The 23,827-nt window shown below is 47.0% G+C and overlaps 1 protein-coding gene across 1 annotated transcript in view; it reads right to left on the bottom strand.

Annotated features, from left to right (window-relative positions):
* The window catches only part of LOC147631406 (Man1-Src1p-carboxy-terminal domain protein), a 64,594-nt gene that overhangs the window by 12,439 nt on the left and 28,328 nt on the right, over positions 1–23,827 (bottom strand). Inside the window, exons 2-8 of the mRNA XM_086809087.1 lie at positions 19,445–19,572; positions 19,214–19,285; positions 18,859–19,001; positions 18,600–18,714; positions 18,415–18,495; positions 18,071–18,199; positions 10,190–10,277 (exon numbers count right to left, since the gene is read on the bottom strand). Coding sequence (XP_086665213.1) covers positions 10,190–10,277; positions 18,071–18,199; positions 18,415–18,495; positions 18,600–18,714; positions 18,859–19,001; positions 19,214–19,285; positions 19,445–19,572 — 756 coding nt within the window. The remainder of the gene's footprint in view (positions 1–10,189; positions 10,278–18,070; positions 18,200–18,414; positions 18,496–18,599; positions 18,715–18,858; positions 19,002–19,213; positions 19,286–19,444; positions 19,573–23,827) is intronic.

Raw genomic sequence — 23,827 nt, 5'->3', positions numbered from 1 at the left:
AATTATTTACCAATTGATGCAAAGTGGGTAGATGAGGATTATTTTACTAACTACCAATTGATGCAAAGTGGGTAGATGAGGATTATTTTACTAACTACCCTCAACTTCTACAGGCATATCTTGAGACTTTTCAGTTGAGGTCAACTGTTTAAAAGCCCGGGGGGATGTCACCATTTGGTCCATCTCCATTTTTGGAGCCACTTCTATGGGACTGTCACTCCATAGAGCGGCCAGATTTGTGCCATGTTCACATGGGGCCAGGCCAGTGTCCCATGTGAAAGGGCCAGTTTTATGGTGTCACATGGACGGGAGCCAGATCAATGCCACCCGTGTGCGACCAGTGCTGCGTCACATGGATGGGAACCAATTTCGTGCCACCCGTGTGTGATTTGCCTCGTGTTGTATGGACGGGAGCCTGTTGGCGCCACCCGTGTATGGCCAGGATGGTGTCTTACCTATGGGACTGTCACTCAATAGAAAGACCGGGACATATTTATTTATATTTGTCGCACCAGTTTTGTGCCCGACAGGAACCTCTTGTACAAGTTTCATGGAAGGGAGATTTCGTCCATTATTTGTATACATGCATTTATGCCTGTATGCATAAATTTGTTTTTGCATGACTTGTTTGCGTGTGTCTGCCTGTTATCTTCACCGGCTGTTGTACCCGCCTCTCCACGCCTGGCTGTACCTGGCCTTCATGCCTTCTCCACGCCTGGTTGTACCCGCCTATCTGCTGCCCAGCTGTACCAGGCTGTACTGCCTATCTGCTGCCCAGTTGTACCAGGTTGTACCCGCCTATCTGCCCCTGTTGTACCTGCCAAGGAGCTGCTGTATTTGCAAACAGAGCCGACTGCCCTGCTGTACCTGCAAACTGCTGGCTGCCTACATGTACTTGTGTGTACCTGCTGTACCATCTTCAGTACCTGCTGGCGGCCCACGTAAACCTGACAGTACCACCTGCTGTACCTGCTGGCTGCCCATCAGTACCTGCTGGCTGCCCACGTGTACTTGATAGTATCTGCTGTACCTGCAGGCTGCCCATAAGTACCTACTGTACCTGTCTTGTGTACCTTCTGGTTGTTTGTTGAAGCTTCCATTTTGGAGTACAATACAAAGGAAATGGTCTTCACTACTGAGATTTGAATTAAAATCCATGCCAAATATTTATTTCAATATTTTATCTCAAATTTAGATAATAATTCAAGTTAAATGCTGTTATTCCAAACTTTATGTAGGTAAGTTCTTCTCCAGTTGCATACACTCTCGAGGATCATTGGAAAGAGGTTTCTTCCATGACTACCTTGACCGCGCCCTTATTTATAGAGGAGCCAGTGAAGGTCAAGAGGGTATGAGGAAAAACCAAGTACAAAGCTTAATTGGGAGAACCGGGAAACATTCCCTCCGCGGTGTACAATGTTGCCTGCATTAGTACGGGCGTGCCCGTTTGTGCACAGTCCCGGAAGACCAGTGAAAGGCAAGTGTACACCCAGTGAAGGTGGGAATGAGCCTGTGATTTGGGGCTACTCCGACCAACACCTCTTCATCGACTTGAACCAGTTTTATTTGGTTGTTTTCACTCCCTTCTGGAGAAATCTGGCCTGTCAGGCCCGTGACACTTGTACAAACATAAATACTCCAAGAAATACAAAAAGTATTGAGGGAGGGGGGCCGGCCCTTTCCGGCCCCAGTGCTGGTGTCATTTGTATTTTCAATATTTCCAGTATTTGTGTTGCTGATGCTGTTTCCATTGTTTAATAATAGTTAAATTAAGTGTTCTAAATATGTGTATATTGTCTTCCGATCTGTAGGCCTCCTGTAGGGAGTGGTCACATCGGCAAGTTGGCTTGGGTCAACGACGTTTTTGCCCAAGTAACCACCATTGTGACCTTCTTCACTAAGAAGGTGAAACCCTTGGCCATCTTTCGTGTTCATTCGCGATTGGAGCTCGTAAAGCCCTCCAAAACAAGGTTTGCCTACATGTGGATTGTTTTGGAGAGACTACTTGCCGTTCGTAGCGAGCTTCAACGCACGGTGGTGTCCCAAGAGTGGGAAGAATGGGATGATCATCTAAGCTCCAAGGCTTATGCGGTGCAATGCAAGTGCTTGGATCCTTCCTTTTGGGATGATGCACGGACCGTCGTAGTTGCAATGACTCCATTGTACCGAGTACTTCGCATGTCGGACATGGAGGGATCCACTTTGGACCTTCTCACACACTTTATGAGAAATGCGACTGAGGAGCTCCAAGCTTGCATGAGACTTGATGCAAGAAGGTTAGCAAGTTATTTTAATTCATGTACTCTTGTGTACATAGTACTTGTAACTTGTAAGCTTGATTTTAATTTTTCCTATGTATAATGTGGCATGTGCTTTAATAGGCTTGATGAGATCAAGACCATTGTGGAGAGGAGGTGGCAATGGATGCGTAGGCCTATTCATGGTATGGCCGCATTCCTCCATCCTCTCTACAAAACAAGGGAACTCTTCTCGGATCAAGAGATCCGGTCCAATGCAGACATCTACATGCGTCGTGTGCTTGATGATGAAGCACAAATCAAGATGGACGAGGAGCTCATTGCCTACAACAACTTGACCAAGCAATCGTACACTCGTCCTACTTCTAGAAGAAGAGAGGTGATGGTGAAGCCACTCTCATGGTGAGAGACGTATGGCTATTCCGCCCCATCTCTACAAGCTTTTGCTATGAGGATCCTTGCCCAGGTGACGGTCATTTGCCATTGCCTCTTCTAATTCTTTATTCTATTTAGTCATATTATTAAAATTTAAATTTTTTGTTTTTTGCTCTTAGGTTTGTTCTGCTGGTGCATGCGAGAGGAATTGGAGTGCATACTCCCTCGTGCACACGAAGATTAGGAACAAGCTTAGCACATCCCAATTAGAGCGCCTCGTATACTGCCGCGCTAACTTGCAGATGGTGTGAAATCTTCAAGAGCTTCATATCCCGAAGCAAGTAGGCATCTCGATTCTCTAATAATCAAAATTTGTAATTTTAATGCTTTCTATTTAGTCTCGACTCTCTTGTAACCTGGAAGTTACAACTTACAAGTTATTATTCTGTCATCTTGAATGTAGGTAAATCCCGATGACATCCAACTCACTGCAGAGAACCTTAGGAGCATTAAACCGAGGCAAGAGACACCGGAAGATGCCCTCTATGCTGAGCTCCATAGAGAGCTAGAGGAGATAGATATGCGCGTCACCCGTACTCGAGGTCGTTGAGCGCCTTCCTGCTAGTGGTTCTCATTCCACCACCACGAGCAGAGGAGGCATTAGTGTAGCGAGTCAAGGCTGTCAGATTAGACGGAGAGGAGCTCGACCACCCATCCAAGTATATCGGCGATGGGGCTCTACTAGCTCTTCTACTTATGCTACAGATGAGGATGCATCACTTAGTGAGGATGGAGCCCTTGAGGATGCAGATGCTCGGAGCCCCGAGTATGATGCTCGGAGCCCCGAGTATGATGATGATGATGGCAATCTCATCTTAGATGGGGATTTTCATTTAGAATCTAGTGAGGAGCCTTCTCCTAGTAGTGATGAGTCTAATGACTCGAGTGAGGCTGCTAGTGGTAGATCCGATAGTTTAGAATCTAGAGTCTGAGACTCTAAGTGAATCTTTATGATGATGATGGCATGTAATATGTATGAATCTTTTTGATGTATGAATCATGAATCTATTGTCTTTTGAGTGTTCAATCATTCTTAATTTTTGTAAAATTAAATGGTGATATCGTCTACAGTCTAGACTCTACCATCTAAGGTCTTGAAAGTTGACTCTCTCTCTCTCTCTCTCTCTCTTTCTCTCTCTCACGGTATCAAGGCTTTGGCTTTGAAGTTTGCGCATCTTTCTGTAGCTGCTGTGGAGAACTGGCACCTCTCTCTCTCTCTCTCTCTCTCTCTCTCTCTCTCTCTCTCTCAGAGTCTCTCTCTCTCTCTCTCTCTCTCTCTCTCTCTCTCTCTCGGTTCGCTGCCCAGTTCGCCTCTGTGCCCCCGTTCGCGTTAGGCCTCAGTTCGCTGCCCAGTTCGCCTCTCTGCCCACCAGTTCGCGTTAGGCCTGGCCCCCTCGCCAGTTCGCTGCCCAGCTCGCCTCTCTGCCCCCTCGCCAGTTCGCTGCTCAGTTCGCCTCCATGCCCGACAGTTCGCGTTAGGCCTCAGTTCGCTGCCCAGTTCGGCTCTGTGGCCCCTTTCCCCACGCACCCACCCACCGACCCACCCTTGCTCAGGCCCCCAAGGCAGCAACATAACTCTCTCTCTCTCTCTCTCCTCCCTACCTGTGGGAAGGACTGCAGAGTGATTTGGAGGAATGGCCCCGAGTCTCCAAGAGAAACTCGAGGCCCTCGAGATGGCAATGAAGGCATTAATCAAGGAGAACAAGAAGACATCCGATTCCAACCTCAATGAGGTGGAAAACAAACTACACAAGCACATCATAGCTCTCGAAGCACGGGTCACGAACCTCGAACAAGAAAACACGGCACTCAAGGAGGAGGTGAGTGCATTGAAAGTGGAAATGGTAGCCATCAAGAATGCTGAGAAGAAGGAAGGGGAGATCAATGACAACACTCTCACGGCCATCAAAGAAGAGATCTCCAAGGAGATCACAAAGGACATGGAGGGAAAGCTCGACGCCAAGCAGTCAGGATGGGTCGAGGTGGTGAAGAAGAACATCCGTAAAGAAGTGAGGGAGGAAACTCAAAGGGAAGAAAACCAAATCATTCACACCACCATTGAGGAGGAGAAGATGAGGCATGCCCGCCGCCTCAACATTCGAGTCACAGGTATAGCCGAGACACCCGACTCCACTCCCGAGAAAGATGGACAACTTCTATGCATGAAGCTCGGCTACAAGGAAGAGCACCCTCTCCCCTTCACCAAAGCATGGAGAGCCGGGAAAGACTCAACACGCAAGCGAGCCCTCATCCTACAGTTTGCAGGAGAGACGGAGAGGGTCACCTTCATGAGGAAGAGGGTCATACTACGGGGTTTAGAGGGAGCTCCTATTTTCTTGGATGATGATCTCACGAGGATGCAGCTTGAGCATAGGAGAACTTGCATGCCACGAGTCTTACACGCGAGGAGAGAAGGCAAGAAGGCCTTCTATCGAGATGGTCGGGTCATCATTGATGGCCGGCCCATGGATTAGCAGTTTGGGGCCTATGGGACACAGACCAGGCCACTGACAGAGATACACATAGCATTATGGAACTGTAATGGTTCACTATGGGTGCAGCCTGGACGACTGGAGCATGTTATGGTGGGGAGAGACATCATACTTCTGACAGAGACACATCAGAGCCCAGAGAGAGGGCTACCTCAAGTAGAGGGATTCCAGTGGGAGTCAGCATACAGGAGGACCACACGCCAGGGTACCTCGAGAGGGTCGGGGGGAGTAGCAGTCCTATTCAGACGGGAGCTACAGGGGAGACTGAGAGTGGTAGCACAGGATCCAGAGGCCAGATACATGTGGATCAGCTTACAGCTCTCACAGGACAGGGTTATATACATAGCTCTATGTTACTTTTCTCCATCAGGATCCTCCTATGTCATTACAGAGGACATGCCACAGGAGGAGGAGATAGGAGCCTCGCCATACACTTGTCTGTCAGAGGAGATTATGCATTATGCTACACTAGGGGAAGTATTTCTTACGGGCGACTTCAATGCCCACACACAGAGCAGACAGTGTGAGGTGTATGACTATGATGACATGGAGATCCTCCACCCTGTGGATCCAGAGGAGATAGGGGCTAGTCGGGCATCAGAGGACACTGGACCAGATAGAGGACATTATGGGGACCACTTACTAGAGTTGGGAGCCAGGCATCGTCTCGTTATTTATAACGGGATGCTACAGTGGCCGGGATCAGGAGGGCTGACATGCTTCCCACATGGGGGTCATACACGGACCGGAGGCACGGTGGTAGACTACATTATGGGGTCTTTGGAGGCATCACAGCTTGTCACCTCATTCTCCATTCCACCTCGTCCTATTGGGGCAGATCATACATACTTGGCATTTTCACTAGCCGGATCACCAGCCCCCCACATACCGACGCCACACACTACCATCTACTTCACACATGACATGGCAGACATATACACTGGCAGAGTAGAGGATGGGCTCCTACTCATGGATCCCCTGGCATCTATGGATACCATTACAGCCCAGCTCGCATCACTCCTACACACGGCTGCATTACAGAGCTTCCCACATCGTGTACACTCAGGAGAGCCTGCGAGACCTGGGACTATGCCCCAGAACAGATGGTATGATGACGAGTGCAGAGCCCTATACTCACGACTCCGCATACAGAGAGCTTTGGGAGCCATCACAGAGCAGGAGTCGAGGAGAGAGATGAGGAGACTTACTCGCCGCAAAAGGCGGGCCTTCGAAGAGATGCAGGAGCTAGAGATCTTTCATTTCTTCATGAGTAGAGATAGCCCTGTCTCATGGCGGCACTTCAGAGAGCCCCGGACCCCGACACCTATTGCAGACCCACAGACATGGCACACATATGCAGAGGGTCTATACCATGCCCCACAGCAGCCACCTATACCTCAGCCACACAGGAGCCTCGACCTACCACAGCTAGCTTCTTTACCCACTCGATGGTACAGGAAGCTATCCGCCGCCTACAGCATGGACGGGCCGCCGACCATATGGGCCTGCACGGTGAGCATCTCATATATGCAGTAGATTCTTTAGCTCCTTTTCTTGCACACCTGTTTAACAGGGCACTAGCAGAGGGTTTGCCTGCGGAGTGGACGATGCACACCATTGTGCCGATTCACAAAACAGGGGATATGCTCGATCCGAGCAACTACAGGACGGTTATGGTTGGCCACGTGCTGGCCAAACTCTACGGTGCAGTGCTGGAGCAGGAGCTTAGCTTATATGCTGAGCGAGCAGGTTTACGCTCATCAGGGCAGGCAGGCTTCAGGAGAGCTTTCTCTACCACTGACCATGTATTCACTTTGAGATGTATGATTGATCAGGCCAGAGTGAGGAAGAGAAAGCTCTATTGCTGCTTTGTGGATTTCCGCAAGGCATTTGACACAGTACCACGAGAGAGGCTCTTTCAGCGCGCCTGCAGTCTCTTGGCATACCAGCAGATATGACATGGGGCATCTATGCATTATATGAGCAGGTTTTTGGGCGAGTCAGATGTCCAGGAGGTATGTCCGAGACTATTGCTAGCACCATTGGTGTGAAGCAAGGATGCCCACTTTCCCCCTCGCTATTTGGGTTATACATTGATGAGGTGGCTGACTTCATTACACGGGGAGGCGGAGATGGAGTTGATTTAGCAGGTACCTCAGTACATATTATGCTCTATGCTGATGATATTGTATTAGTGTCTGAGTCCCCAGGTGGTCTACAGCAGCATCTACATGCACTCCATGATTTCTGCACACAGAGGGGTCTTACTGTGAACCTTGGGAAAACCAAGGTTATGGTCTTTCATACATCGAGACAGGGCAGGAGTCAGCTGACATTCACTCTCGCCGGATGCCAGGTGGAGGTGGTGACATCATACATGTACCTAGGGGTTACCTTCTCTGCAGCAGCCACACGCTTTACCATGGGTTCAGCAGCCAGAGCTAGATTGACACGGGGATATGCAGCATTGGCTATGCTAGAGAGACAGTGCCACCAGGCGCATTTTCAGGAGCCCCGGACGAAGGGGTGGCTATTTGACACATTAGTCACACCGGCATTGATGTATGGAGCAGCAGTATGGGCGCCAGGCCTTGCTACCCATTGGTGGACACAGATAGAGAGACCACAGGCCCTCATGATGGCACGCATGATACGCAGCAAACCGTCAGTACCTCATGACATTATCCGAGCAGAGTTTGCTGCACCTCCTATGATGGTAGAGGCCATATTTCAGACTATATGCCTGCTAGACAGATTCAGAGAGATGCCACAGGACAGATTATCATACAGAGCTTTTCAGGCATCTAGACAGTTGGCTGAGGCAAGAGACAGAGGATCATGGTATGCACAGGTCACACATTGGTTCTCACAGCATGGCCTAGACATGGATCATCTACCACCATTCCAATATGACAGGGATGCACCACATATCCGTCTCTCTCATAGTGAGAGGAACATAGTATTGAGACAAGATCTATGGCAGCTCTATACATGAGAGACATGGATATCGCCTACACAGCCTCTTCCACCGAAGATGCTATACTACAGAGATCACTTCATGAGTATCACTGATGATGGATTTATAGAGAGGCCTAGATACATGGAGGGCTTTTTACCACACGGCTCCCGAGTGGCTATTGGTCAGCTCAGAGTTTCATCACACCGATTGGAGATTGAGACTGGCAGAGCAGCACGGATCCCCCGAGAGGAGAGGGTATGCAGATTGTGCAGAGAGGAGGTGGAGAGTGAGGAGCATTATGTATGCACATGCAGAGCATATACAGCCATCAGAGAGAGATATCCCATTTTATTCAGAGAGCCACATTCCCTACGCCAGATCTTTGAGACAGCAGACCAGCGCATACTGGGGAGATACATTCTAGACATACAGCGCCACAGAGAGACATTATTACAGGCTCAGACAGCTCCAGAGGGGGGGCGACAGACACAGATTACTACATTTTTTCAGAGATCCATACCCCTCCCAGCCCCTACACGGCAGGGAATTACTCTCCAGAGAGCAGAGACACTTAGAGCCCGCAGGAGACAGAGGACACCTGGCTTTCGGACACCACGCCTATACCAGAGAGAGATGACAGAGATCAGAGCTCAGTTTCACAGAGAGGGTGCGGAGCGACTGGCTCGCTTCAGAGCACACCCAGGCATGTTCTTCAGGGAGCTGTGGACACCCCCTTCACTGATGTATACCATTTTATACCCCCAGTATGGTACAGGATGGAGCTAGCTAGGTTGCATATCATGATTGTATACTCCATGCATATAGCTTTGCATTCTCCTAGTAATAGAGCTCCATCCCCTGCACACCCAGATTCAGCTTTTTTATTCAGTACTTTTTCATTTTGTTGGGATGACAGAGGATACCCCATACATGTACTCCGATTTGTCTCATAGGCCGAGTTCGGTCTTTTGGAAGACGTTAATAAAATCTTTCTTTCTTTCTTTCTTTCTCTCTCTCTCTCATAATCTATCTATCTATCACTATCTATATGATATATATATATATATATATATATATCATGATTCATTACGTATGTATGTATACAAAAGACACCTCTAATACTCCTCTAACGTCTCGAAAAAATACTAGTCTTTCGAGGCGCGTACCATACCCGCCTCATACCAAACGCCTTTGACGCCTCTAACAACCTTGATATTCACATTCTGGTCTGAAGCCAACTGGTCTGGAGAAGAGGCCATGCTGAACCACGCACAGGAGATACAAACTGTTCACTGTACACATAACACACACACACACACACACACACACACACACAAAAAGGGTTGTATAGAGAAGAAAGCGAATCGCAGGAGCTGGGCAGAGGAAAAAACAGCAAATAAGAGCTGGTCGGAAGCAGAGAAGCGTGAGGGCGTCAGGGTGCAGGAAGACTCGACAGAGGGGAAACAAGACACGTCAAAACACCAACACGAGCAGCAAACTCCTGTACACGCACAGCAGAGAGACACACGTAGACTCACGTGTGCGAAGGCGCAAGAAGCACGCGCAAAGAAACAGAGACGATGCTGCACAGTCAGCAAAGATGGCTCTGCACAGGGGCGGCATCAGCGCTGCACAGAGGCGAAGGTGGCGTCGGCAGCAGATCTCATCATTCTCTCTCACAAACAGTAAAACACGCGTGCGCGTGCACACACACAAGCATACTTGCATTTATATATGCATACATACATACTTGTATACATACACACACACACACACATCATCAATGGTACCATCACTTCAACACACGTGCATGTGTCCACGTGATGGTACCATTGATGATATGTGCGCGTGTGTACCATTGATGATGTGCCTACGTGTGTGTGTGTGTATAAACACATACAATGGCATCATCACCTGGATGTTCATTAAATGTAATCAAGATTGTCCAGGTGCAGCATGTAGTCTTATCATGTCTTCATATCAATTTTACCAACAGCATTTTCAAGAATATCATAGTCTGTTTGGATGAAAACAAGAAATCTTACCTTGCCACTCCCATACAACTTTAGATTCTCCTTTTACTAATTTGGGATATTGATCAATGCGAGAGTCCCTATACACCATCTGCTCCACCTGGCAATATTCCAACATCAACAAACTCCTCAATCGTAAAGCTCCTTTAACTAGAAAGAGAAGACACATTCCTGAAGAGGTAGAAGTGAATAATGTTATTGATAATACCATCACTTCTCATCAGATCGGTCTATATCATTATGCAATGACCTTTAAAGCCAGGTAGCAAGGTTGCAAATTCGTACCAGATGTTATTCAGTGATGAGCCTGACTAGCATGTTATTCAGTGATGAGCCTGACTAGCATGCAGTCATGGTGAATTCAACCCTCTATCCACTCAAAACTGAGCTCCTTGACCACATCTTATTCTAGTGGTCGTAGCATTAATTAGGCTCGTCTTGTGTGTGGAAGTTGTAAACCCCTTCATGACAAAATGGGTCTTATATTTGTTCAAACATTGATTTGAATAACACCTGGCTTTGTAATCCACTCAACTCTAATTCTGTTTCTCCTCCCTACAATTCACATCCGAGTATATTGAACCTTCGTCACTCTCAATCATCAAGGAAAAGTTCACATGCTTTGTGCCACTCTTTGCACTTTTGAGTGTTACCAAGAAACACAATTACATTCGTCTACAATGTTTAGAACACCGAAGTACCACCTTGCACCATTACACGGAAGCATCTCTTCAAACCTATGTGGTGCCAAGACCAGAGAGCATGCAATAGGATCAGTCTTCAAGATAGAGCCCAAGAGTAGGGTTTGTCAACCATTACACGGAAGCATCTCTTCAAACCTATGTGGTGCCAAGACCAGAGAGCATGCAATAGGATCAGTCTTCAAGATAGAGCCCAAGAGTAGGGTTTGTCAACCTTTGCCTATCTAGGGCTAATACTGTCACAACTTTGAGGGTATTAGGTATGGTTTCTCTTACAAAAATTTCCATCTCAAACCCCTCACATACAATTCTCAGCAGTGGCCTCTTCCATGTTCAGCTTCTCCTCACTCGTTCATCTTAGTAAAACATTGCTCGACAGCTTAGGTGTGGAATCGCTCCAGAATGCTCCAGATCATGTTAACCTCAATTTCTCTTTCAATTTGATTTTGGAAGTCAAACCAAGCATTGATTGATTGGAAGCTACTCCATAATGCCAAACTTCAATAGAATATTCAAAGAATTATTTGTGAGTGATTTTTTGCACGTAATTGGATTCACTTGGTGAAGCACCCTATCTCCCTACAAAAGCCATCGTACAGAGGCGGGCTGCCTTCCATGAGGATGCGAGGAAGCTCATGTTGCTGGTGAAGGTTGTGATACTTTGGTGATTTGCTTGCTACATGATGGAAGATCGTTCTCCATCCAGCGTGGTTGTTCCTCGAACAACGAATACCACATCTCAGCTCACTATGCTTAGGGATGTAACTTGCTCCTGTGAGCATCACACCCATATTTTCTAGTGTGCAGCTGCAAGTTTCTTACCTGAGTAGGTCTGTAGTGAAGTCATCCCTTTTACGGATTTTGTTGCACTCCACTTAAGAATGTAAACACCAATATTAGCTGTCTCAACCCAAAAGGATTTAGGATGATTTCTATCACAGCCTGAGAATCTTCGGCATCTATTAGTGATGTAATTAAATTATTGTCTGTAAGTCTCAAAATTCTTGTTCCCCATCTTGAAGGTGACACTCGTTAATGTTGTGATCTTGTTGATGGAAACAAAGGTTGATTTGAATATAACCTCAAAATCAGCCCATGTGGTCAGCTTCAGGCAGAAAGATGCAAACGCCTTATTCTGTAGCATGATCTATATCTGACTGATGCAATGCCCATCAGTGTGCTTATACAGATCAAAAAAGACTAACTACTTGCTCAACCAGCTATTAATACACCTCGCCGCACTCTTGCTCTCTCCGGATAAGGATTCTAGGTGGAAAGAGAAGCCACTCATCAGAAGGAGCCCAATGGCCACTCCATATGCTCGCTTGGCTGGCCAGGCCTTTCAGTGAGAAAGAAAAGAAGACCAGAAGAGATAACAGGAAGATGAAAAAAATCAGGAGCTTGCCACCAAAGGCCTCAGTGACAGACCACTTCTATGTATGTCATAGATAAATCCTCCAAAGTTACCCTGAGCAGAGTTCCTTCCTTTCCACACATTCTCAGAGGAGGCCACGCCAGTGGAGGTAAACGGCTGGCTTAATCAGTTTGAATCATGTGATATATGCGACTTGTGCAGAAATATTCTTTGAATGGAATAGAGAAGAGATTGCTTAAAGTACCTGCTGTAATTTGCAGAAATGATAAAGGAGAGGTACAGAGATAGAGGTAGCACACAACACACCCGATTGGGTCCCAACCACCCTCTTAAGGACCCCCACCTGTTGCAGGTGTATTTGCTTATGTATTGCAAGATGTAAATGAAGAGTGCAAGATTGACTTACTGACTAATAAACAGTGAACAGAGACACCTTGGGGACTGTTTTGGGCTGAATGGAACCGCTGTTTTGAGGTTGATTTGGGACACCTTTAGGGGTGTGTTTTCTCTCAGTATTCACCCTGTTGCTGCAGCTCTTTGGCCGGCCTGTATGCAACGTTCTCTTGCTGCTGTAGGCCGCTAGAGGTGGTCGCTTAGATGATGAAGATATGGTTGATCACTATGCTCCCCTTATGGAAGCTATTCAAGGGTCAATTGCTTCTTCATGCTTGGGTTGACCCTCGAGCTCACACGTTACAAGATGATTTATGCCTTTGGCTGGCTGCTCTTATATAGGCATCAAGAGCTAGGGTTGGCCCTAAGATTGCTCTCAAAAGACGTGCCCTTAAAGTCTCTTTACATAGGCACCCTCCATCAGCCCAATAATTGGTCCACCTTTTCCCCTTTTTGGTCCACACCGAGGGTGCCCATGGGCTGGCCCACGGCCACCCAAAGACTAGGCTTTTGACCATATAAATGGCTGCCTTTTGACACTACCATAACACTTCAACTGCTTCTTGTTCTTGGCCGACTACTTCTTGTCCTTGATGTCTTTTCTCCTGAGCTTCATCTTCAGCTCTTGCTCTTCACCTCATATAGGCAAAGACACAAAATCCTGTACTGTGTCCTGCACTTCCTTTTCACTTTCCTCATGTTGAAGCTTTTGATGTGACTCTCATGAGACAACCACGAGCTCACCCCCTTAGGAAAGTTGGCGATTGTCCCGACCAAAGCAACCACGGACTCGCCTCCTTGAGAAAGTCGACGATGTGTCCCGGCAAACGGAACCTTGTAAACAGGCCTTCACAACGCAAAGGGCGGTGAAACAAACATTTGCACATAAAACACTTCAACGCCATTGAAGACCTAGAAAAGGAAAACAAATAGGGGGAGCTAGAGTGCTCCTGCAAACAGTACACGGACACCGATTGGCCCCGAATCGTAGTGGCGCCCCTTGCGGTATTTCTTTAATTGAATATAAGAGCTTTGATTACAATATAAGGCTGGGAACTCAGCCGTCACAGTAGAACCCCTGAAGCCTACAAAGAACCTGCATCTGGCTTCTTGTCCACTCGGCATCCACAAACGAGTCCAGCCAATGTTCACATCGAAAGACTCTCTCACATTGAGTCTGCATACAGAAGCTTTCTCCCATGATCAAGGCTGCCACAACCATCCATAGCCTCTCACACTATGAACAGCATCACACCCTGACACATCCAGTGCTTCTGCATCACAACACAGACTCCCAAACTGTCTCTCAAAAGAGAACTCGCATCACAGCATAGCATACCATACAGTTGACACACCTGTACAAACCCTCTCTACCTTCCAAGGGTACTATCCATCTCTGTCATGGATTCCTTATCCCCTGTCTAATCAGTAGCAAGGCTGTGCCAAACATGTGTCCACTCCTGTACCTTCTGCCTGCATGTGACCTTTCTCCTGGAGAAACCCAAAAACATGTCTCTTCGAGAAAACCTACGACCTGTTTCCACATGAAACCCTTAGGCCTGTTTCCCTTTGAAACTTCTGTCCTGTTTCCATACATCTAGTTACCTGTTCCCTCATGAAACATCTGGCAACATAGAGATGCCCATAACTGTAGGTCCCACTGTTCCTTTCTAGCAAGAGAAAAACAATCTGCTCCATGAGCACGCAGCCATGCGAGCTTGCTTCACTCCCATGCCAAGAAACATAACCAAATGACCTGTACTTGCAGCCCAAAACCCAAGCACATAGCTGAATTTGCAGCCAAACAAAAACAGCCCATAAACTGTCCCAAAACAGTCCTGAATCCAAAGCAAAGAGAAGCTGAAAGTTCCATCAGATGAGCGCCTGCAGTCCTGCAGCCGCCTGCAAGAAATGCAGCCCTGCAGCCCCTGCTTGTATGCGCCTCTTTTTCAGAAAACTCTCCACGCACAACAGCCTGTATGCGCCTGTTTTCTGTCCTGTCCGTACAGCTGTCCGCACAGACCTGCAAGCAATCCCCTGTGCGCAGCCAGCATGCAGTCCAGTTCTACGCACCCACCCCAAAAAGCACATGCGCCCCATCTAGGGATAGGCGCCTCTTTTGCCTGCTAGCCCTCCTTTTTCCAAAAAAGCACACGTGGCCCCAAAATAGCATAAGGGCCACGTCTTTCTTTAATGAAGGGCTTTTTAAATGATTTTAAAGGTTTTTAAACCTTTTAAGCTAAAATCTCTTTGCCCCCTTTCACACATGGGGTTATCCACACATGGGCTTCCATCTTCACTCCCACCTGATGCCATTCACACTGTCCACCATGTCCCCGTGCACATCTGCATCTTGTCCAGAGAAAAACACAGGGTCGTAACATGAGCCCTCCAAGGACTTCATCTTGGCCCGGATTTCAGCCCCCACCCTGAGTCTAGGGGGCCCTTGGCCACAGAGTACTAGATGGATTGTATCAAAGATGCGGGCCAACGATTTTAGTCCAGCTTTTGAGAATAGATTTGCAGCCAGCTTACTTCGAGCTTGGGATCACCTCAGGCCGGCCCTTAGGCAAATAGCTCCGGCAACCTCAGAGGAGCGGCTTCGGCAGCCTTTGGTCTAGAACCCCTCGATCCGTTTACCCAATGGCCACATGTTGGGGGCCCGACCTCATGTATCATGGGGCGCCTTGAGCATAGGACCAGCCACGTCCCTTGGAGATTGGATCACACACAAGCAGTTACCTCCGGAGGTGCAGGAGAGGCCTAGCAAGGGTCCGGGGTAGAGAGGCTCAGCATCGACATCAACTAAGCTATCCCTCGAGAGTGGCTGACTCCTATCCAAAACCCGACTCCCCCATTGTGGCTAGGTTTGTTTACCATACATGATATTCTCGTGGCAGTCCACGGTGCAGATGAGGGCAGTGGTCTACTCACTTTTCTATTGGATCCCATGGCAGACTAGAGAGATCCGAGCTTCCCTTACGAGGATTTCAATGGCTGCACCTTGCATAGGGTGAGGGTGATTGGTTTTCAGGCATGGGAGTGGCACATAGACCCACCACCGGCCAAGGTGACCAGAGAGATTCTGGCGGCTATGGATATAGGAGTGCCGACCATAGTCACCAAAAACGAGAAACGGGAACAAAAATGGGAAAATGAGTTTTTAGGGGTGGAAACGGTCGTTTCCTGTGACAATATCCCTTGGTAAATGAGAAATGGCCATGGAAACGGATGGGGTCCTGAAACGGAGAAACGTGCTTCTAGGGACTGAAATGGCTGTTTCCTGTGACTATGGTGCCAACCTCTCACACGCCTACAGTGGGACCCGAGAGAGTGGACTTGGCATGACCCCGCTGATCGGGAGGAGACTCTAGATGCCCCCTTCTTTGCATATACGGCGCGACTAGGACGCAAGATCCAAATGCCGAAGATTGATGGCACCCCGACAGTAGCAGCACATTGGCAACCACATTGCCTCTCATAGCGTTTCCTTTAAGATTTCTAAGAGGCTTTGGGATAGTTTTCGGCCTAGAAAGATCACCCTCTTTCTTTGGCTGATGGCACACAGGAGCTTGGCGGTCGGCACTTGGCTGGCAGTTGGAGGTCAACCAATAGCTTGCCCACGGTGCAGCCACCCTCAAGAGTCTCAACGGCAGTCTTTGGGATTGCCCAAACGCTCAGCAGATTTGGCAACGGATTCTCTGCATCTTCACTATGGATAGGGCCTTGACCCGGATCATTACATTGGGCACTGACACTTGGGCCACAGAAGCTAAGGTGGTCAAGGCTTATGAGGAGGATGGGGGAGGTCTAGCCCTTGAGGTCTCTCACCATCGTATTTCGGCAGTACCAGTCACAACCCCACCTACAGACCACTGGCGACCAGGCTCATGCCAGAGATGGGAGATTTGCAGTAGCATCACAGCGTGGCACATTTGGCGAGCTGGATGCAGAGAGGCCATCGAGGGTACCCACACTGCGCCTGCTGAGTCCATCAGGAGCATTTGGCTCAACATCATTCACACCCTCTGCGGTCAGTGGGGGAAGTTACAGGGAGGTTCTGACCGCATGCGGAAGCGGCGGGAAGCTTTCTTGAGGCTCTGGACGCCGAGCCCTTTTCTCACAGATAGAGGTGGCGACCCCACTTGGCATTACAGACCACCTGTGTGGTTGTCCCCCCCACCCCCCGTATGAGATAGCCTTCTCCTCACAGAGCGGCCAGCCGGAGGAGAAGTGTCTCTTCCCCTTATGATCATTTGATTCCCGCCCGTATATGAGGCGAGTTTGTATCTAGCCCTTCGTGGTTGTATCTAGCCTTTTGTGGCTGTCTTTCATAACTAATAGAAGGATCTTTTTCCCCCAAAAAAAAGGTGGCTTCTACTGAAATTCCTCCTCAAACTAGCACCTACTGCATCAAGATCTTCCTTTTATGTATTCAGAAGTGGTTTAGGGGAAAAAAGGAGGGATTGAGGCTGCAAAGGGCCTCAATGCAACCCTTACATCCTATTGGACTTTTTTATTTAGTTTTGACATAAACCCTCCTGAATCTCTTCTGCTATGAGGTATTTCAAGGGATCATCTAAAGCTAGTCCTTAGAGAATATGCTGTCAATGTGTTGCTCGCAATCCTCTCTCCAATCACACATAGAACCCACCATAGAAACTGCTTTCCTAACAAGGTACACCTCATGATCCCTAGTAACTGGCATGAGCCAATTTGCCACTCCCCACCCTAAACCAGTTACCAAACACACACCCCACCCCCACGGGCCTTCTTCAGAGCTGGATCTAAGGATTTACCCAGGAGAGACCGCTGCAACAGAACTTACCAATGTTGCCTTGATTCACATTATCCATGTGATGAGAGTACCATGGGCTTACCAGACACATCAAACCCCCACCAATCTGTGGCAAAGGACACTTCATGGCATTTTTGGTTCAGACAATCAATCCAGCTGACTTCCCTGACCATGGGCACCCTTTTCTTTGACTAGGCATGCAGTGAGTGGTTTACACTCTGGGATTCAGGAATAAACAGTCGTACCTTCTACGTTTCTCTGTAGGCTGATTCCACTTCACTCTTGTGCATGAAAAAAACATCTTAAGTGTATTGTGGTGCATTTGTAACATTACATTTTATAGTGTGAATTTCCCCATGGCTGTACAGACGGTCAACGCAACTGTCTGGGCTGTGCTGTACAAAGCAGAGATGTGACACTAGATAGCTAGATTTATGTTATTTGTCTTGAATGCAATAAAAGGCCTGGTCTGTTTTTATCATCTTTATCATTTTGCCCCAATTATACCTAGCCTGCCAAGCTTTCCCCACCCCTTCAGTTTTCCCATTTGTAAAAAGTAAAATTTTTATTAGAGACTGGCTGAAAAGCAAAGGGAGAGAATAAAGCAATACATCGAAGAGCCCTACCAGCAACCAAGCAGCATTATTTTGTCGTTCACGTGGAGTAAGCAGATGATCTCGAAGATGTGATGCGACAACCCATGTTTCTTTTCCTGATGACTTGTGCTGTGCTTTTTCTTCCAATGCTTCACAAACCTGCAATAAGTTGGCAAAATAAGCTTCATTTGAAGGAAACGCATAGAGCTTTCGATAGCCTACAATGCAAGGAAAAGGTGTCAAGACTTGAGCCTAAATCACTGTATAAAAAATGCTCGTAAGAGCCTGCCTTTTACAAGCCAACTGTAAGAAACATAAACAACCTAATGTATTTCCACAGAGAGAGAGGAGAGCGAATGCTGCATGCTACTTGCCTGTAAATACAGCTGTTCGGCCCGCTTAAAAACTTTTTGTTTACGATATGCTCGACCAAGAATTTTTACCATTAAGAACACCTGCAATTGGAGGACAAGTCATGAATTGCAGGCGAGTAGATGGTTACCTTCATTCTCCTAAAGCTAACATAACAAGGCATTTAGAAAGGCAAAAAGTAACATACTAATGGAACAACAACAAGAAGAGTACTGTAGTTGGAAAGAATCCAGTCCCGAGCATGACACCAATAAGGCTTGTAATTCTCCCGCAACTCAACAGGACACTGCAGTTCCAGCACGCTGAACATGACAGCCTAGATCATCAGGGTTGAACAAAAACTTCTTGCTCATACTACAGAAAAGAAGTGCTGAAAGTTACAATCAAGCATAGCAATATACAACCATCCCTGCCCATCAGGGGGGGCCGGCATGGAAGCCACAAACCTGTCAGAATTACTCCTCATGAGCTTTTTCTGGGCAGCTTTCATACCCTCTTCTCTCGCAAGCTTAAATTTCACAGGATCAATGCCCAACTGTTGATCTATCCTGGCTTTCTCCACGAGTTGAGTAACCTCATTTACAGTCAGCTGCACTGATACACAACCACATGTAAACCTATGCATGATTATGAAATCTTGGTTAGCATTACCTTTCACTAACTTGAATGGAGAGGTTAACTAAACATAAACAAACTAAGAAAGCTTATTGCCCCTCAAAGCTCCTGCTCTCTTTGTTTCACAAGGGCCATGCCTGCCTAATGTATGGCACAAACTTCAAGAAATCCAGTGTGGAAGCAGACCCGTTCAGGTTCAGCCCATTTGCAAAGTGGGAAACTACACTGTCCACAAACTTGCTGCACCACATAATTGTCCTGCCAACAAATAGGTACATGTCAGCGCAATGCAGTTGATACCAGTCTTCCAAAGTCTTGAGTCTTCCCACAAAGCTTCAAGTAACCAACACCTGCACGTTCTCTATGCCCAAGAGCAGGTAATCAAAGGCCAACACAAATGCGAAACAAAAACCATACAATTGCTTGAACAGCTTTTCCTGTTTGTGGATCTCTCATGCAAGACTTCCCATGCCTGTTGAAGCCAGGAAAACATTCCAAATCTCCTCCCTGGCATCTTCCATTTTCCGGGCAAGGTATACAGGATTCTGCAACAACAGTTATCAAATAGTAGTTTCAGATGCACTGCATCGTTTTATTGGATGCAAAACTAGACTTTAGTTCTTAGCAAACAGCCTTCTTACTTTCTAAATAGCAAAGCATGATGAGGCAATTTCTATCTCATACTAGTGTTATTTTGTTCCCTGTTACATCATCCCTGGCAAAATTCGGCATGAAGCTTCGAAGCACTACACAATGCAAACAAGAAAACCGCCTCTTAACACACGCACGCACGCACGCACACCCAGCCACCCACCCCCACCCCCACACCTGGGCAATAAAAAAAGAGCAAACAAACAAAATCGTTACCTGCCGAGCCAAAGTTGCAAATTGCAAATGATTAGTGCAGCCCTTCCCTTTCACATCACAAGAACATGGCATGCACAGCCTCTCCACATCCATAGTTCATATATAGGCCCCACTTAATGTTACTAGCTTCCAACTCATCTCCAATCTATCAGAGAGAGATTCACGATGTTAGTGAATACACATCATCTCAAGCGTATAACTCAAAATGTTGCCGCCGTTGTTACATAATGCTATTTATCCTGTAAAAGGGACTGTCTTAGTCTCCCCTAGGCTGTCACATGCATCACCATCAGCATGGATGCATGGCCGTACTTCTAGAAAACTATAAGTGATTAGGTGACTGTTGTACCCTGAGAGAAAAAGGCCTAAGTGACAGTAAGATTTATGGCGGTTGCACAAAGATAGACTAAAAACATGCCATGATGGGAATAATCCACGTGTGGAGGCAAATAGCGTACAAAACTGACAGGCACGGAATAACGAGCAGCAGAGAAAAAGCATGGCAGATTTTGACATCAAGGTGGGACAATTTTCAGCATTGGGCAGGTTCATTTGCAAGGGTTGAAAAGCCTGGGCAGCCTAAAAACAGGCCCATCCAGGTGCCCAAGACCTAAGGATGAACTCCTTGAGTCACTCTCTATGGCGAAAATCGTCATGTGGCATTCTTTTATCTTCACGATGAGGTGAAAAACTGTGGGTTCTCTTCTCACAATCATGAACATGGCCCTCCATACATCAGGAATCTTTATATCGATCTTAAGGATCATGCCAAGGATAGGTGGCATGACGAGATGTGGCTGAAAACTCTTCATGGTGAACAATAGGCTGTGGCATCATGGGAACATTTATACGAGTACTCTATATGCGACACACCTCACCCTAGGTACACGTAGCTGGCCTGTAGGAATCGGGCAGCAAGCGCGGGTTACTGAGCAACGCAGGTGCCATGTGGAAGTGATGACCTGGAAGGTCGGGCAGCAAGCTGGGTAGCAGGTTGACCAGCAATAGTGATGCATATATATATGTATGTATATTGGAAAATCATCATAATCATATGTTTGTCTCAGTGTTGGACTTCAGAGAGCGTTTTTCTGTAGGCGAAGTGCTAGCCAAGAGTATACAGCAGATCATAGGGCTGCAGTTGACATTTTCACTCAGCCATTGTCATATGCGCGGAAACTCTGTGCGTCTTCTTTCAGCCCTAAGCAACTGAATATGAACCTTAATGCAAGTCACCAGAAAGATAGCTGTATTTCCAGTATATTACATAGTACAAAAAGCTGTACAAAATCTGTGGCCTTTGGCCCTCCAAAAGAGGTAATCTATGACCATCTGAAGGCCTAACTCTTGACCTGCCCCAAAAGGGGGTCAGATGAATGGACTGATTCTGGCCTACACTAGGTTCGGGCTATTAGTACCAAGCAGGCTTGTGGTAATTAGACCTCAGCAAGTGCACGGCAGTTGCCTTGGCGATGGTGGCAGGCTGAATTGTGCGCAAAACTGGCAACTGGCCATGCTGCTTGTGTGATGCACAGGGCAGCAAGGCAGCCTATGTGTGTGTCGCAAGGCTGGGCTGCATGTACAGGAGTTAATCAAGTTTAGAGAGAGCCTGAGTTATTTTTGGTGTTGAGCACCACTTTTTGTACTTACTACTACGGCTACATGCGCCTAGAGCACCTCGCATTGTATGACTTAGGCTTTAGCCTAACATCTATGTATGTTTTCAACTTGGTTTTAATGGAATTTTGGTTTGAATCATCATCATGTGACAACTTGTCTTCTCTTTGAAATTCAAAATACTAAAGTCTGTAATTTTTTTATACCATACCGTATTTTCCCGTACGGTATCGTACCTGACAACTATGGTCGTAATCAGGTCGGTTTTCACTTTTCAGGCCATAAAAGTCGGCAAAAATGTCATAAGATGTGTTCACATTGTGCCCAGAATATATCCCAACCACTGGTGTATGTCCTGGGCACCTCCGTGCACCTATAAGGCCACCAAAAAGGCTTCAAACTACCCATATACGACCTCTAACTTTGCCCTTAAGACGGCTATAAGGAATAATCAAGTCTTCGTGGCACCGGATTAAGGTGTGCACGTGACAATCACCCATGGACATGTTAGAGGTGGAATATGTTATAACCATTGTCCTTCAAGATCTCTGTTAATGGGATTGTGTGGACCTTTGGTTCATCCCAATTTGGTGGGGTGAAAGTAGTTGGAAGCCGTGTGTTGCCTTCAGGCTATTTGAGGACATGGGACATACACAGAAGTTGATGGGGAGTTTTATCCTTGCCGTAAAATAGACGTGAGAATCTACTAGTTATGTGTGAAAACACAATCTCCGTTCAGACCTAGATGACGGGAGATCTTGTAAAGGAAGAAGTACATGGCACTAGGACTTGGTTGTGCTAGACTAGTGTTTAGTATGCAAGATGCCATTTGGTATGACAGTTGAGTTGTGCTAGGATTGTTATGGTAGAGCTTGTTGCACTTTTGAGAGTCGAGACTAGATGTCCTATTGGGATTCAGCTCTTGGATGAGTGCTAGATTGGCAGTAAGTAATTGGATCTTTGTAGCACAGTCTACAAGAGGAGTCTTACACTAGTCTAGGTAAGGGGCAGTAGACTTGTGTTGCATGTGTGGAAGCCTTGCTGTACTAATCCACAACTCTAAGGCTGATTAAGAACAAGATGCTGATTAAACATAATTAAGATAGAGGAGAGAGAAGAAGAGAGAGATAGTTGGTGTCAAGGTTTTCAGTATTTAATATGGTACAAAAAGGTTGTTGAAAGCTTGTACATGGTTAGGCCCTTGGTCCGCCCCAAAGGGGTGACCTCTGGCCCCTACATAACTTCTACTGACTTATGAGAATAATGAATGAATGAATGAACTGAATGACTTGACTAAATTATGACTTTATGCTTATATAGATGTTGGAGATGTTGGTCGGCCAACAGATATTGCTGTCGGCCACGTCTTGGACAAGAATTTGGTATTAAATGCCCCTTTATATGCTACGCCTTCTTTACTGCTGGCGACTGCCCACACCTTACAGACCTTCCCCCATGCGCTCGTTGCCTGCTACCTAGGCTCTTGCTGGTTGCCGACTGATGCTTGTTGGCTGATGATGATGATGCTACTAATGCCGATGATGGTAATGATGCTGAGGATGATACTGATGCTGATGGTAATGCTCCTATTGCTAATGATGCCCAAAATGTTGTCCTAATCAAGGATTGATGATGTTCATGCTCAGGTTTAGCCATGGCACGGGCGTGCACATGACATCCCCTCCTGCTAAACTTGATGACGGGGTGGACTCTTTGTCTCATCCCCTCTACCTGGTGAAACCGATCCCGTCAAGTGGGAATAGACTCCGTTGGACACCCACACGCGTAATAGCACAACTTAAATTTCACAATATAAATGAACAACTCAATAACAACTGAAAACTGAAATGAAATGAAATGTTGATCAATGGACACCAGCACTGGGGCCGGAACGGGCCGACCCCCCCCTCAATATATGATATATTATTGGGAGTATTTAAGAGATACAATGCTCCATGGGTTCAATGAACCAGATGATGTCCATGTACAACTGAGATGAATACAGTTACCAAACAAGGGACTTGAAGTAGACGTTCGAAGGAGAGCGATCCACTTGAAGAAGTCTAGTCTCTACAGTCCTGTGCCTTCACTGGAATCCGCAGAGAGCGCCCCACTGGTGTTCCAAGACCACGCACCAGGCGCTCCGGTACTAACGCCTGCCTCTCCCGATCTCGGCACCCATGGACCGTGGTTCTCCAGAAGCTTGGACTACCTCGCACCGAACGGGTGTTAGCAGCAGAGAGTATCCCTTATAAGATTTACATCAAAGACCTTTGCTTAAATCTCAATCCACTTACCTTGCAAAATAATGGATAT

Source organism: Cibotium barometz, chromosome 15 (genome assembly GCF_041138505.1).
Source record: "Cibotium barometz isolate CiBa-2024 chromosome 15, ASM4113850v1, whole genome shotgun sequence".
Classification (NCBI taxonomy): domain Eukaryota; kingdom Viridiplantae; phylum Streptophyta; class Polypodiopsida; order Cyatheales; family Cibotiaceae; genus Cibotium; species Cibotium barometz.
Note: the sequence above shows the minus strand (reverse complement) of the source record. Positions and strands in the feature narration are given on the sequence as shown.